Below are 13,987 nucleotides of genomic sequence, written 5' to 3' on the forward strand. Positions count from 1 at the left end.
CATAAATGTTAGTAGTATGAGGCAGTGTCTTGTAGAACCGCTGATTAGAAAAAATTTAAATGCATGTTTTGATTTTATAAAATATGTATCAGTGTACTGACATTTTACAGACACACTTATGTCCTACTAGGCATGAGGGGATGACAAAAATGAAAGCCCTAAAAAACTGTCAATTGCTACTCATTCTTATAGCACCAACCATGGACAAGGTCATGAAAAAAATATACTATGCGCCAGAAAGCACTGGAGGATACGGAGGTATACAAAGGCTAAAACAGGCAGTGTTTGAAAGTACGGGTATTCATTTAGCAGATTCTGACATAGAAAATTAGCTCATAAAACAGGATGTTACACCCTTCACAAAACGGCCCTAATACATTTTAAGAGAAATTGGGTGCTAGTAAATAAAATAGATCAACAATTTCAGGCAGATCTTGTAGACATGACTGCTTATTCTTCGGAAAGCAATGGGGTACGCTTTTTATTAACATGTATAGATGTGTTTTGAAAGTACGCCTGGGTTCGATGTTTAAAAAATAAAAATGGAAACATGTCAGTGTTGCTTTTAAAGACATTTTAGATGAAGGCAGAATACCCAATAAATTACAGACAGACAAAGGAAAAGAGTTCTTGAACAAAGAGTTTAAAGACTTAACTAAAGCTAATATTATTCATTTCACCACGTCAAATGAGACAAAGGCTAGTGTTATTGGACGTTTCAACAGGACTCTTAAAACCAAAATGTGGAGATATTTATCAGCCAATAATTCTACGTTATAACGTTATGTTGATGTTTTGCAAGATTTAGTAAGAGCCTACAACTCGAGTTATCACCGAAGTATTAGAATGAACCTGGTTGAAGTAACGAACGATAATGAGCACATAGTTTTTGATTATCGATATAAAGCAAGGAGCAGTGATTCGCTTCAATGGAAATTTATAGTACGGTGAGAATTTCAAAATTAAGACAGCCTTTTAAAAAAGGTTATGAGCAAAATTATACTGATGAATATTTTAATGTAACAGATTGCATACCAAGAAGACCCCCTGTTTACAGGTTAAAAGATTACAATGGAGAAACATTACAAGGAACGTTTTATGGATCAGAGCTACAAAAAAATATTGTGGATAAAGACAAAACTTTTAAAATAGAAAGTTTCTTATCTAAAAAGAAACACCAGGGGCAAAACATGGTGTTAGTCAAATGGGTGGGATGGCTAGATAAATTTAATTCCTGGATTCCGGAAAAACAGGTCATTCAGCTGTCGTAAGGCGATCTCGTATGTATTGACAATGACAATGACAATGTGTGCAATGCATTACCTAAGAACTGTGGTCTCTTTTACAGAGCTGCTGCTGAAATTTCCCGCTCCTGGGATTCTTCTAGGCATCTCAGAACTGTTTTGGAAACACTAGTAGGATTAGAACCTCTTGTAACATCTTAAATAGCATTTAAAAGAAAAACGTTCTGTTCCTACTCACCAGAAACAAGAGCCATTTCTACAAAGTGTAGAGAAGTGAGCCTAAGTAGGTGTCTAGCGAAGTGTTGTCTTCACACAAGCAGAGATGCGATGTGCACAAGTTTTCACTTGCCATGGGACATGTCCTTAAATAGGCCCTTCCTGACCGTTTGGCCACTAATAAACCGCTCAGGGAGGGGTTTTGATCACGTCACAAGATGTGAATCTCAGAGAAATACTTTCTTATTTGTTGATAATGCCATTACTATTATGTGGTAAGGAGGTGATGTTATAAAAATTGTGTGTAATTTTACCATATGTAAACAAAAAAAAAAACAATCAGTCTTTGACAGGGACCCTCAACTGCTATTTTGCTGAGCCACTTTTCAAAAGAAATACTCTTGTTGAACTTCAAACCTTGTGTAGTTTGGGGGTAAAATGGCACAATCCATTTGTTTAGGCTAGATTATCCCATGTTTTTACTTAAAACGTGTTGTATACACTCAAGTCTGTGAAAAACCAACCAAACTGCGGGTCTGTAAAATTGAGGAACAACTTGTGATGTCTGCAAAACTTACGCTGTTAAAAAAGTTCCAACACCATGTTCATTATTATTTGAGGAAAATAAATAAGCTCTTTATTTAATTTATTTTATATCATCAACCATTTCCCTCTTTGTGGAAATGAAAAAAGGAGGAATCTGTTTTATTACCCTTCTGATGGTGACATAGCACTTCTCAGCCCCCTGCTGTCACACCTATATGACAGCTGCAGCACTCACTACGTGTTATGTTTTAAACTTAAGAAGGTAAAGGAAGCAAACTCCATGAGCCCTGATGCTTTCCTTCCTTTAAAATGAAAAGATCTGCAATAAAGCAAAGTGCCATTTAAGACAACACATGCAACAATTAAAGATGGAGTTCTGCTCCGAGTTGTCCATGATTGTATCAGTGTCAAAGATTCATTGCTAGCTTCCTCGTTTTCCACTTGTACCGTACCTCCTGTAATACCAAGATCAAGGATGACAAAAATGTGTTAAACATTTCTTTTTGTATTGTTTTATATTTGCAGCTGCTCCTGGAAATATGGCTTCATTCCGGCGTTTTTATATATGCAGGTTGGGTCAGATGACTTTACATTGCAGTTAGTTATGGAATACAAATTACACAGCTTCACAAATATTCCTTTCTCTCTTTAATCATCTCAAAACATTCTCATTGCAAAATTAAGTGCATATTGTATATATGCTACAGCAGGAAACAGCACTTCAAAATAAAAGCATTGTATTGGAAATTCACTGTACTTGAAAATAAAGTGTATTTTTCACAAACTTGACACATTTACGAGTCACTTGCGATCCATTCAGAATGGATTCGCGACCCACCAGTTGGGAACCACTGATCTAGGGGTAGGTGAAAGCACAAACTTTATTGGCTGCAGCCGTTACAGAGTGGTGCAGGAATGAGTCCTAAAACTGGGAAATGAGTGAGCATTTTAGCACTCCTGGTTCCCTCATCTTGAAGTCAGTGGGTTTTTGGTTAGATGCCTGAAATAAAGTCTGTTTAACACAAGCTTCAGAGACTTTGAGGTTTTGGTCTACACATAAAATATGTCAGTCAATACCCAAATTGTAAATTTTGAAGCCTTAATGCGTCTTAAAAAAGACAGTTGCTAACAAGTGGCTAAATGAGACCACAGAGCATCATCATGCCAAACTCACCTTTACAGCCTCGTTATGGTGAGGACATTGAAGTCACACGACCATAGTGTTGTTTGTTTATAGCCCAGTGTTAGCTTTTTCCTCTTCTCCGGAGCCTTTGTGCTCCACTGTCTCTCAGATTAACTCATATCGCAGCGGTGCCTGGACAGCGTGACGTGTGTGGTTGTGCTGCTGCCGTGGTTCTGCCAGATGCCTCCTGCTGCTACTGACATCATTAGTCATTAGTCATACTTCTACTGTTATCATACACATATGACTATTGTCACACATGTATACTGCCAGATATTAATACATACTTTCAACATATTGTACCACAGTAGCCAGAACTATAACTATAATATTATTACTTTCAATAATGTTGTTGTAACCTACTGTCATTACCTGCATCTCTCTCTCTCTCTCTCTCTGTCTCATTGTGTCATGCGGATTACTGTTAATTTATTATGCTGCTCTGTTCGGTACGACATCTATTGCACGTCTGTCCATTCTGGAAGAGGGATCCCTCCTCAGTTGCTCTTCCTGAGGTTTCTACCGTTTTTTTTCCCCGGTAAAGGGGTTTTTTGGGGAGTTTTTCCTTATCCGCTGCGAGGGTCATAAGGACAGAGGGATGTTGTATGCTGTAAAGCCCTGTGAGGCAAATTGTGATTTGTGATATTGGGCTTTATAAATAAAATTGATTGATTGATTGATTGATATGGTGATTGCATTGACGCTTCAGAAATAATAAAAACTGTGTTCCTTTATAAAGACTATCCTGCTAAACAAATCCTGTAAGTATCACAAACTTTTGTTTGCCATAGAGTTTATTTTGTGCAATTATTCAAAATCTTATTGAAAAATCCCACAGGCTTTTGTCGAGGGAACCAGGGCAATGTTAACTTCTGTGTTGGTCTACAAAAGGGCGTCATCTCTGCACTACTCTATGGGGCTTTCAATCAGGGGCGAAAATCCCATTTCATAGTTGGGGGGGACAATAAACAGTAAAATTTTAGAGAATAATTCCAGGGGGGGACAAGGGAAAAAAGTTGTGTCTTTTATACAGCATCTTTTACTGCAATTTGGCGCTTTAATTTTCTCTCTATCTCTCCAACAGGCAGGCATAGGACCTTTCTTAGCACTGGCTGAGTCCACCTGCACATGTCCAGATTTAAAACAAAATGATTGAAATCAAATTAACATGTACACATGCAATGAAAAAAAGTAATTATCAGGCAAAAATCTAAGTTTGTTTATCAGAATTCTCATAATCAGGTAACTGCCTTTTTCCAGATGAAAGATATCAGATTATGCTATTTACATGCCAGCTTGATCTCTCTCTCTCTCTCTCTCTCTCTCTCTCTCTCTCTCTCTCTCTCTCCCTCTCTCTCTTCGTCTCTCTCTCTCTTCGTCTCCTTTGAAACCCGTCTTGCAGTGTTGAGCTGTCAGCATGTTCAAATCAAATGTTTTTAAAAATGTTATCAAAAGTAATGATAATTATAATTATTGCATTATACTGTATTAGTCCTTACCCTACCTGGATACAAGTTCTTGTTTATTCACCCAGCAATACAAACAGTGGTATTAGGTGGAAGGTGGCTGTTCGTAATAAATTACTTTTTTTGGACTTTAAACATTTATCTCAGCATTGCAAGTTATTGATAACGAGAGAGTCAAGACTCAAGCCAGCAGTAGCCACATGTAGAAAAGTGGATATACAGTGAATGTCTATACTTATGAGAAATGTCTTAACAACTAAACATTTCCTGTAATTAAACTGGTAAACTGGTTTATAAACTGTGTGCTGTGAGATCTGCCGCTGCGCACCTCACAACCGTGTGTAATAGTCGTGCGTAATGACCGCTCCTCGTTGGTTAAACTGCACGTCTTTCATGTTTGTCTCACTGACAGGTGGAGAGCCTACAGACAGGTACCCATTAGCTACGAGCCGCTCCGCCACTGACTGCTCTTGTCCTGTCCTCTCCCTCCTCTTTCTCTCCTGTCCTCTCTATCACTAAACTTTGAGCTTAATCATTAGCTTTTAGCTTAGCAGCACTCGTAATTGAGTAGGCTTTTGAACAATGCAGGAGAAATGTTGCAGACAGTTTATATTATCAGCCTGGGCCTGGGGCTTCTTGTAACAGTAAATGGGATGTGTTGTAACTTGTGTAAGTTAAACTGTGTCTGTGTCAGTGAACATCTTACCCTGCGATGCGCGATGTGGGCAGCGGTTCCAGCCACATGCTGCTACTGCTGCCAAGCAGCCCCGCCCACTGAAAAGAGTGTGGGATATACCACTACTAGGAATGGGAGGGGGGACTAAATCTTTTAAGATTTAAATAGCACATTATTGCGTGATTATAATGAGCACCGCTTACATTGTGCTTTCAATAAATACTACTGCATTGTTCAAAAATTATTAATTGTGTCTCAAATGATTCTAGGGGGGTACAGCTTTACTGAAGGGGCAGTCATGTCCCCCCTGTCCCCCCCCTGGATTTCCGCCCCTGCTTTCAATTGCATCACATGATACACACACACATACACACACTGGCTGGAATGGCGGTGGATCATCTCATCATGACAGAGCATTATTGCCAAAGCCAAAGCATTATCAAATTGATGATCTCAAAACTTTCAGCAATGTTGAGCTGTTTTCTCACAGATCCACCGCAGTGAGGTTTCACATGACCGGTCATTCCACTCGCTGTCAGGTCTGATATGGACACAGTCCTCTTCACCCCACTGTGGATCTCCACCACCATTATCAGGCTGGTTCACTTCCCAGTTGCTAACAGGTTAAATAATGAACAAGAGAATCATGATACTGTAAATGTCTGACACAATCACAGTTCCTGTATTTAAATAATCACCTGACCTCATAATAACTCATCAATTCACCAATTTTGGATAACAGTTTATATGACGGAACATAATTTATGAAATCTATCAGCTTGGGTTGAGTCCCATTTCATTATCTATAATAAATCTGTGTACAATATTTATGTATGCGCAGCAGCTATGAATGAAAGAAATGTCTGCTGGAAATGCAAATCAAGCAAATTCTAGTATTGTTATATAAAATTAAAGTTGTATATGTTAATGTCTTCAACCAAAGCAAGGCCTTACTTCAGAGTCAGTGGAGTTCCATCTATCCATTTCCAGGTTCCTTCTTTAACTCTGTCAGTCAAACCGATCCAAGCAGTCTGGGTGAACTTATTGAGAAACTCCTGTTCAACATAAAGAAACCCACAGTATAGTTTAGTTTTAACCACAATGTATGTGTGTGCAGTTTACAGTTATTTATCTCAACACAAAACTTTGCTGTAACCTGATAATCATAATTAAATATCAGAGCTCGTATTCACAAAGAATCCTAAGACTAAAAGTAGCTCTTAGTGATGTCATTCTAAGAAAAATCTTAGAATTCCTCGAATTCTAAGATTTTTCTTAGAATTTTCCCTTGGTAAGATAAAAGTTATTCACAAAGCATCTTAGGCCTTAAGAGAGCTCCTAAGGTGAAAAACTGTGAAGAGGAGGGAGGAGGACTTTTAAGAAGCCTAAGAGTGTCTTAAACAGAGAAGATGGCGGAAAGACAGAGAGGAAGGAGAGATATTCTCCGTATATTGAACGACAGTGATTAAATAAGACGCTACCGGCTTGATCGTGCAGGGAGAATGTTTGTGGTTGACCTCATCAGGGATGATTTCCCTCTTAAAACTCCTTTGTTCTCCTCCACGAGCTGTGCCAACAGCAGGCACTGCTCTTCTGTCCAGTTCGGCTTTCTCGTTCTTTTTTTCCTCTGTTTCATTTGTTGTTTGGACATTCTGCCAAATCAAACCGCTTTTTACAATGAGGCCAGCAATCACAGTAATTGCTGACAGCTGAGTCTGCGTCCACCATTAATATCAAATAGATTAAGTAGTAAAATTACCAGCATGGTGAGTAAACATAACAATAAGCAAATCAATATAATATTCAGCATGTGAATGAGGTACGTTCAAACATTTTGAAGCTGTGTAACAATTAATTCAATTTTGCTGAGTTTCATCATCATGACATTAAATTATTTTCACGATTACACATTTCTTAATACAGTCTAAGTTCTATGATTGGTTGATTTCACTGTCCATTCATTACTAGGAGCGCATTTGTCTTTTTTCTTCTTTTTTCCTTTTTGTAACAACCAATCACAGCTTTTAGAAGACTGCATCATACCTAGCAACGGGGTCAACCACACCTCCTCACCAAGATAAAAGTTTCTGTCCCCTCCTTGCTCAGAGTTGCTCTCAGAAACTTAGTTAGGAGCTCTCTGAGAGGACTCTGAGAATCTTTGTGAATACGGGCCCAGGTCATTCCTGGCCACACTTCCTGGTGGCCTGGTACAGAGAATATGAAGGTATGTCATGCCATGTGAGACGTGGGTGCAATCTTTGAGGTATGTGCTATGTAGAGTTCTCAATTTCAACCCGAGCCTGAGCCTGACTCGAGTAAGCCCGACGGGTTGGGTTGGTTTGGGCTGACTAATTAAGTTAATTGGGCAGGCTGAGTCGGGCTCAGACAGCGGAGAGAGAGAGAGAAACAAAGTGTGTCTGTATGTCAGAGAAGCGCACTGTGTGAGGGTGTGACAGCACTAAATGCTGCTGTCCATGGTTCTGATTTTGGAGTCTGTCAATCAATCAATTATCAACATTTTCTCTACTTGTAAAAATGTAGCTTTTCATCATTTTGTTAATCCATCATCTCCAGTTTGCTGTAAGCTATGGTGAATGGCTGTTCAGGTGCAGGAAAAGTGTTGAGAGCAGCTCATTAAGTGCGCTACTCTCAGCGCAGGCGGAGCGCAGCTGGGGTTTGGGTGACCGGCGGACAGTGTGTCACATCTGATGTCAGATCAAAGGGGATTGGCACCGTTTGGCACATTTGGCACGCGTAATGGAAACCCAGCCTGATTTGATTAAAGGATAACTTGGGTATTTTTCAACCTGGGCCCTATTTCCCCATGTGTATGTGTGCGTATGATTCATAGGTACAACACGTTCTAAAATTGGTTCAGTATTGAGGGAGGCGGATGCAGCCGGCAGCCGCGAAACGAGCTAAAACGGTAACGGGGACAAATGCATCCCGTGTAAGTTTGTGCATTGAAAGTGCTTTTTATCGCCACTGACGGGTTCAGATCGCCAGTGTTATCTCTGTAAATAGCATACTAAGCGTTTCGAACATTGTTTATATAACATTATCTCCACTGTGTCTGTAGCTCTCTCTACTCGTGGGACAGCCGTTTTCTTGAGGAAGAGGTGTTTCGGGATTGGATGTCTTCTCTTCCTCGGCTGGCAGTAGTCATCTTGGGAGAAGTGAGCACTGCAGACCCGATGGTCTGCAAGGCGCAGTGTCTGGACAGGAGTGTTAGCATCCATTTGTAGCACAACTAGCCACAACTTCAGCATCTTGCCGTCCGACAAAGGCAGCCTATGAAAGCTGTACGGGGTGTTGCGCGACATCCTGTTCTTGCAATTCGGATAAACACAAACACAAACCATTGTTTTCAATCAATGCAGTGAAACTCTCAACTGTACTCCGGGACAACCAGCGCCACTCTGAGCAGCGCTCAGCATGGCTCCTCTGTTTTCTTCCAGCAACAAGCAAAGCTCTCACGAGATGACGTCACAGCCGGGAGGAGGTGAAGGGTCAGGGAAACGTTTACTGTGCTATTTACAGAGATAACACTGGCCATCTGAACCAGTCAGTGGCGATAAAAAGCACTTTTAATGCGCAAACTTATACGGGACGCATTTGCCCCGTTACCGTTTTAGCTCGTTTCGCAGCTGCAGGCTGCATCCTCCTCCCTCAATACTGAACCAATTTTAAAACGAGTTGTACCTATGAATCATACGCACACATACACATGAGGAAATAGGGCCCAGGTTGAAAAATACCCAAGTTATTCTTTAACACAGCTGCAAACTAATGTGTTTACACCCCCCACTCAGCCAACCACAAACAGCCACAGCATTAGATAGAGAGTATATATTCAACATCTGTCATCTTAGAAAAGTCAAAAGAAAAGAAACAGAGTGAGACTGCGAGAGAAGAAGAGAACGCGTGCGCACCAGAGAAACACTGTCAACAAATTGTAAATTATGTTCGGTGTCTTAAGGGTTTACGTGCTTCATGTGATTGCCTACAAATGTTAAAATGTTCTTCCTTAACGTGATCTACAAAGATGGAGTACATTATTGCACTCTTTTGCCATGGGGAATTGAGTAAACACTCATTACGCCTTCATGCAGAGCATTTAAAAGAATACTCTGACCATTTGGGAGTTATGCCCTTTTTCTATCAATTTCATATTGAGACAACATGATCGATATCTTTTTTGTGTCTGTACGTCCAGTGGCTGGGTCTCAGCGGTTAGCATGGCGCTTATAGGGGGTCAGTACGTCCTGCGCTGTGATCCGCGGAGGCATACACCGGTGAGCAGGCACAAGCACAGACGTATCCTGTAAACAAAACTCAGTTGTTTATTTAGCCTCGCGATATCTCCGGACTATAGTAGCTGCAATGGACGACTTTGAAACTAGAGGCCACTGTATTTGAGCCAGGGAAGCCAGACTGCTGAGGCGCACAGGGGGAGCATCATTTTATTCCCCCCTCCATTTAAAAAAAAAAAACAACTCGGGTTCAGTCAGGCTCGGACACAGTGTTGTATGTGATGATGTCGGGCAAGCCGGTTTCGGGCTTCAAGTCCCTGGGGTCATTTCGGTTTCGGGTTGAATTTTTGGGCCCGTTGAGAACTCTAGTGCTATGCGCTCAGCCCAAAAACAAGATATTTTTCAATATCCAGGTATGTGAGTGGAACTAGTGCATCAGGGTCTGGAGTTCAGATCTGTGCTGTTAATTGTGATCAGTTTGTTGGAGTTCTGTTGCTTGACCACCCTAGCAGGCACAATGAACTGGATGATGGTCCCTCCAAACAGCTACAGAGACAAGCGAACAGGAACCAGGAAGGTGGAAGCAGAGCTCTTGGTCGAGGACAGAAGGCAGAGTGGTTTACCAGGGAGCAGGCGAAACAGGAGAATGAGGGACAGGCAGGGTCAGTTACAACAAAGCAGTGAGAGAAAAGAACAATGTGGCAAGGAGAGTCTGTGACGAGGGAGTCCTTATAGTGCCAGGAGGTAATGATCCACAGGTGAGAGGCTTGATGAAGTGGGTGCGATGGACGGGCAGGAGCGGGAAATGTGTGGACAGGGGATAGGCTGGCAGGTAGGTGTGGTGGGGAGAGTGGCAAACTACTGAATGAGCTGAGAAGCTGACAAGTATGGCAGGTAAAAAGTGCCCAGTGTGACATTGCAAAATGACTCATTTCACTATCGGGATTTGATCTATTTGGTCCTGTAATATTGGGAGGTCTAGAAGAGCGGCATGATCAAATGATTATATCTCTATTCAGTTAGTGGAGGGTTGAACTGGAAGTAGTTGTTAGAATTGAAAGCAAGGCTGAGCAGCATTCCTGTGGGCCTGATTCAAATGTGCACATATTCCGATTACACACCATCAAAGCAATGGCGACTTGTTTACTTTCAGTACTTCCTCAAATTTGTCAGTAACGTGCAAACACACACACACACACACACACACACACACACACACACACACACACACACACACAGTACCTGCTCTGCAGAGCTGTCTATCACCACCAGATCTGCTCCTCTGCCTCTGCAGTCCTTTCTGGCTTCATCCCAGGAACCCCTCCCAGAAGAGAGAAGATAACAGGCACAACTGAACATCCTCCATCCTGCAGGACACGTTTTCTCTGTAAGATACAAATAAGAGACATTAAAGTTCAACAAGACTTGTGTCAATAGCAGGTAAGGACCCTCTAATGATGGTCATTTGGTTGGTGTAACCTTTTGGGACAGACTTCTTCAACTCTTCAGTCATTTCAGTGATTCTGGCTTTCAGCTGGTCTCTTTCTTCAGTCAGGGAAGAAATCTTGTCATAACTGGTGTTGAGACTCTGAGTCAGGTTGGCTTTGATCATGGAGAGATCTGGAGCTGATCCATATGCTGAGACATGGCCTGAAATAACCAAGAGACATTTCACGAAAACACAAACAACCTTTTGCATTCACATGATGCCTAATGTATATCATAAGACTACATGTTTCCTTATTTTGCCCCATGATTGTGAAAGACTATCATACCAATCTAAACCAACACATGCCTCATGAAAGTGTTTAGTAAAACTGTAGCAGACTTCAGGAAGTGAAGTATATTTTCCACTGCAGTTTATCAGTAACATCACTTGGTGTAATTCAAGATAAACACCTCCCACGGAGTGAAAGATCTGCGTTGGACTTTTAACCCATGCTGCAATCCTAAAAGACAACATTACACATACAAAAAACATAAATAAAAACACAAATACAAAGGTATTGAATAAATAAAATTAAAGCTACAAGCAGCAATGAACGGGCCCTTGCACCCTCTCACACGTCAGGGGTCCCTGCATGTCGCTGGTCTGCGCCTACTTCCTGTGGCCAGTAGGTGATGCAATTATTTTGGCATGTAAAAGTCCTCAGGCCAGGACTCAAGCACGAGCAATTTGGAGCAGATTGGTGGATGTACACTCAAGTTACAACAACTTTCTGTTTTATGGGGAAACACACAAAATGGCTGCCACACCACACCACACCACACCACAGCAACACTGTTTACAGTCTGTCAGTGTGGAGGTCAGGCACATCAAAGGCCGAGAGAATGTCCTGGCCGACACATTGTCACAAAGTCAGTTGTTTGTATGTGAATGTTGTCCGTGGCGCTCCCCCCAGTCACGTTTTTAGGGTGGGGGTGTGATGTGCAGCAGCCTGTTCTCTCTCTCTCTGTCAGCCTGGTCTCCCTCCACCCTCTGCCTGCTGTGCACCTGAGGGCAATCTGCACTCAGGTAGAGAGAGGAGGAGGTGATAAGAGGGACAGGCAGTGTAGAGACAGGAGAGGCATGGCACATGGCACACAGACAGCCGATCAGGTACTGAGGAGTTGTTTTCTTCCTCCATCGTTTTCTGTCCCCCAAGCAGGTTCTTTTCCCCCATGCTTGTTTAGGTGCTGGGGTTTTGTTGTTTTAGTTTGGGCTGGAGATTGCCGGTAGTCACGTTATTTGTCTCTTTTGTTTTCTTTAGGTTTAATTCATATTTAAGATAGTTTAGGAGGAGATGCTGGGAGCGACGGCCCACTGTGTGGTTGGTCCTTTTGACCGGGGTCTCCAGTCCCCTTTGTTTCTTTTAGTTTGTTTGTGCTTTTGTTTAATGCTTTGGGGGTTACACAACAAAGCTGGTTGGTAAAATGTTGTGACGTCCTCTTTTTATATGTTGCAGCCTCCTGCCCCTATTGAGCCAGGTTTTGTTACTGTTTGTAAAGGTATTTAGATGGCATAGACAAAATCTGAAGCTGATCTAATTGATTCACTCTCACAGAGAAATTGAAGAATTATTACAACCAAGACCTGGTGTTATATTAACTGTAGTAAGTATTTCAGGAGCAGAGGAGGAAGTGACAGGAGTAGTGCAGAAATGAGTCCTAAAATCCAGACACGAGTCAGCACTGCAGCACTCCCAGTCCCCTCATCTCAAGTCAATAGTCTTTAGTGGGTTTTTGTCAATGCTTGGAATAGGATCTGTGGTGAACACAAGCTCAAGAGAATTTCATTTTGTTTACGACATAGAATACCCCACTCGTGAATTCTGAAGCTTTTATAGCTTTTACATGTTATAGAAGCTATTGTGCACAGATATAAATACAGGTGTGCCTTGAGACTTTGGCTTGCCCTTTGGTGTGCCTTGGGCACAAAAAGTTTGAAACCACTGGAATATGGCACCAAAATGAGTCCTTGTTTTGTTGAGTTGGCTGCTAGGGTCTGATTTTTTTTCTGTGTATAATTGACAAAATATTGAAAATGAAACTACTTTAACAGAAAACAAACATAAATGAGGCATTAATACAAGAAAGTCAATCAAACAAAAACAGATCTGAAATAATAATAATAATTTTAAAAAGTGAGAAAAAGTGAAGAGTGTGAAATCTAGGGAGAGCATTTACAGGAATGTAAATTAAACTCACAGTGGACACAGACGCCGATGAGTCCAGCCAGCAGGAGAACACTGAGCAGCCCCAGAAACAGGACAACAGCTCCAGGAAATCTCTTTGAAACCTCGGAGCCTGAACACAGAGAACACCAGTGAATATAGAAAATGATAAATCAGAACTAATGATGATATTAAACATTCTTACCTGTCTGTTTTTTGGGGGTTCCTTTGTATTCAACACATTCCTCATATTCAACATTCGCATAAACTTCCTCCATTGATGCTAATGACTATCTGAGGAGTCGGCTCTGCAGCACAGGGTGTGTTACATGCAAGTGACCAAAGATAGTCTTGTCAGATTCAGTGGTTTCTCTTATCTTTTGAGGAAGTATAAACAAATGCTTTTTTTCTTTCCACAAAAAGGAAAAGTTTTTGAGCATTGTTATGTTATGTGAAATGATCAAGTTAACAACAATGAAATATTTAACATAACATAGTGTAGAATGCATGGGCGGATCTACCGGAGTGGCATAGGGTGGCAAATGCCACCCTAAAAGAAAGCCATGCCACCCCAGTTGGCTGCAACGAATTCAAAGAAAAGTTATGGCCAATTTGACTTGAATTGAATTGAATTTACGAGCGCGAGTCTCCAATGTCCGACTGCTGTGAATGCAGCACGAGATAATGCCACAGCGGCAAGAGACTGCTTTGTTTGGAAAACTGAGTGGAGCCAGAGGGGTAGCCTATTCC

General features: G+C 41.4%; 1 protein-coding gene across 1 annotated transcript; it reads right to left on the reverse strand.

Moving 5' to 3' along the window:
- Window positions 1-2,422: 2,422 nt before the first annotated feature.
- On the reverse strand, window positions 2,423-13,576 carry LOC144466871 (CD209 antigen-like protein C). Its single transcript, XM_078174656.1, has 6 exons — window positions 13,443-13,576; window positions 13,272-13,370; window positions 11,064-11,234; window positions 10,827-10,969; window positions 6,286-6,386; window positions 2,423-5,947 (listed from the first exon to the last, which is right to left on the reverse strand). Exons 1-6 carry the CDS (start codon window positions 13,513-13,515, stop codon window positions 5,794-5,796), a joined length of 741 nt encoding a protein of 246 aa, XP_078030782.1. The 5' UTR covers window positions 13,516-13,576; the 3' UTR covers window positions 2,423-5,793.
- Window positions 13,577-13,987: the final 411 nt, after the last annotated feature.

The sequence above is a fragment of the Epinephelus lanceolatus genome, chromosome 14 (assembly GCF_041903045.1).
Source record: "Epinephelus lanceolatus isolate andai-2023 chromosome 14, ASM4190304v1, whole genome shotgun sequence".
Taxonomy (NCBI): domain Eukaryota; kingdom Metazoa; phylum Chordata; class Actinopteri; order Perciformes; family Serranidae; genus Epinephelus; species Epinephelus lanceolatus.

What these genes read in the sequence shown, in the direction of transcription:
- LOC144466871 (XM_078174656.1), bottom strand. Translation starts at nt 13,515, where the DNA reads ATGGAGGAAGTTTATGCGAATGTTGAATATGAGGAATGTGTTGAATAC. An exon ending in AACCCCCAAAAAACAGACAG is followed by an intron (nt 13,371 to 13,442) that starts GTAAGAATGTTT and finishes CTCTGTGTTCAG; the next exon opens with GCTCCGAGGTTTCAAAGAGA. An exon ending in GAAGAAGTCTGTCCCAAAAG is followed by an intron (nt 10,970 to 11,063) that starts GTTACACCAACC and finishes TGTATCTTACAG; the next exon opens with AGAAAACGTGTCCTGCAGGA.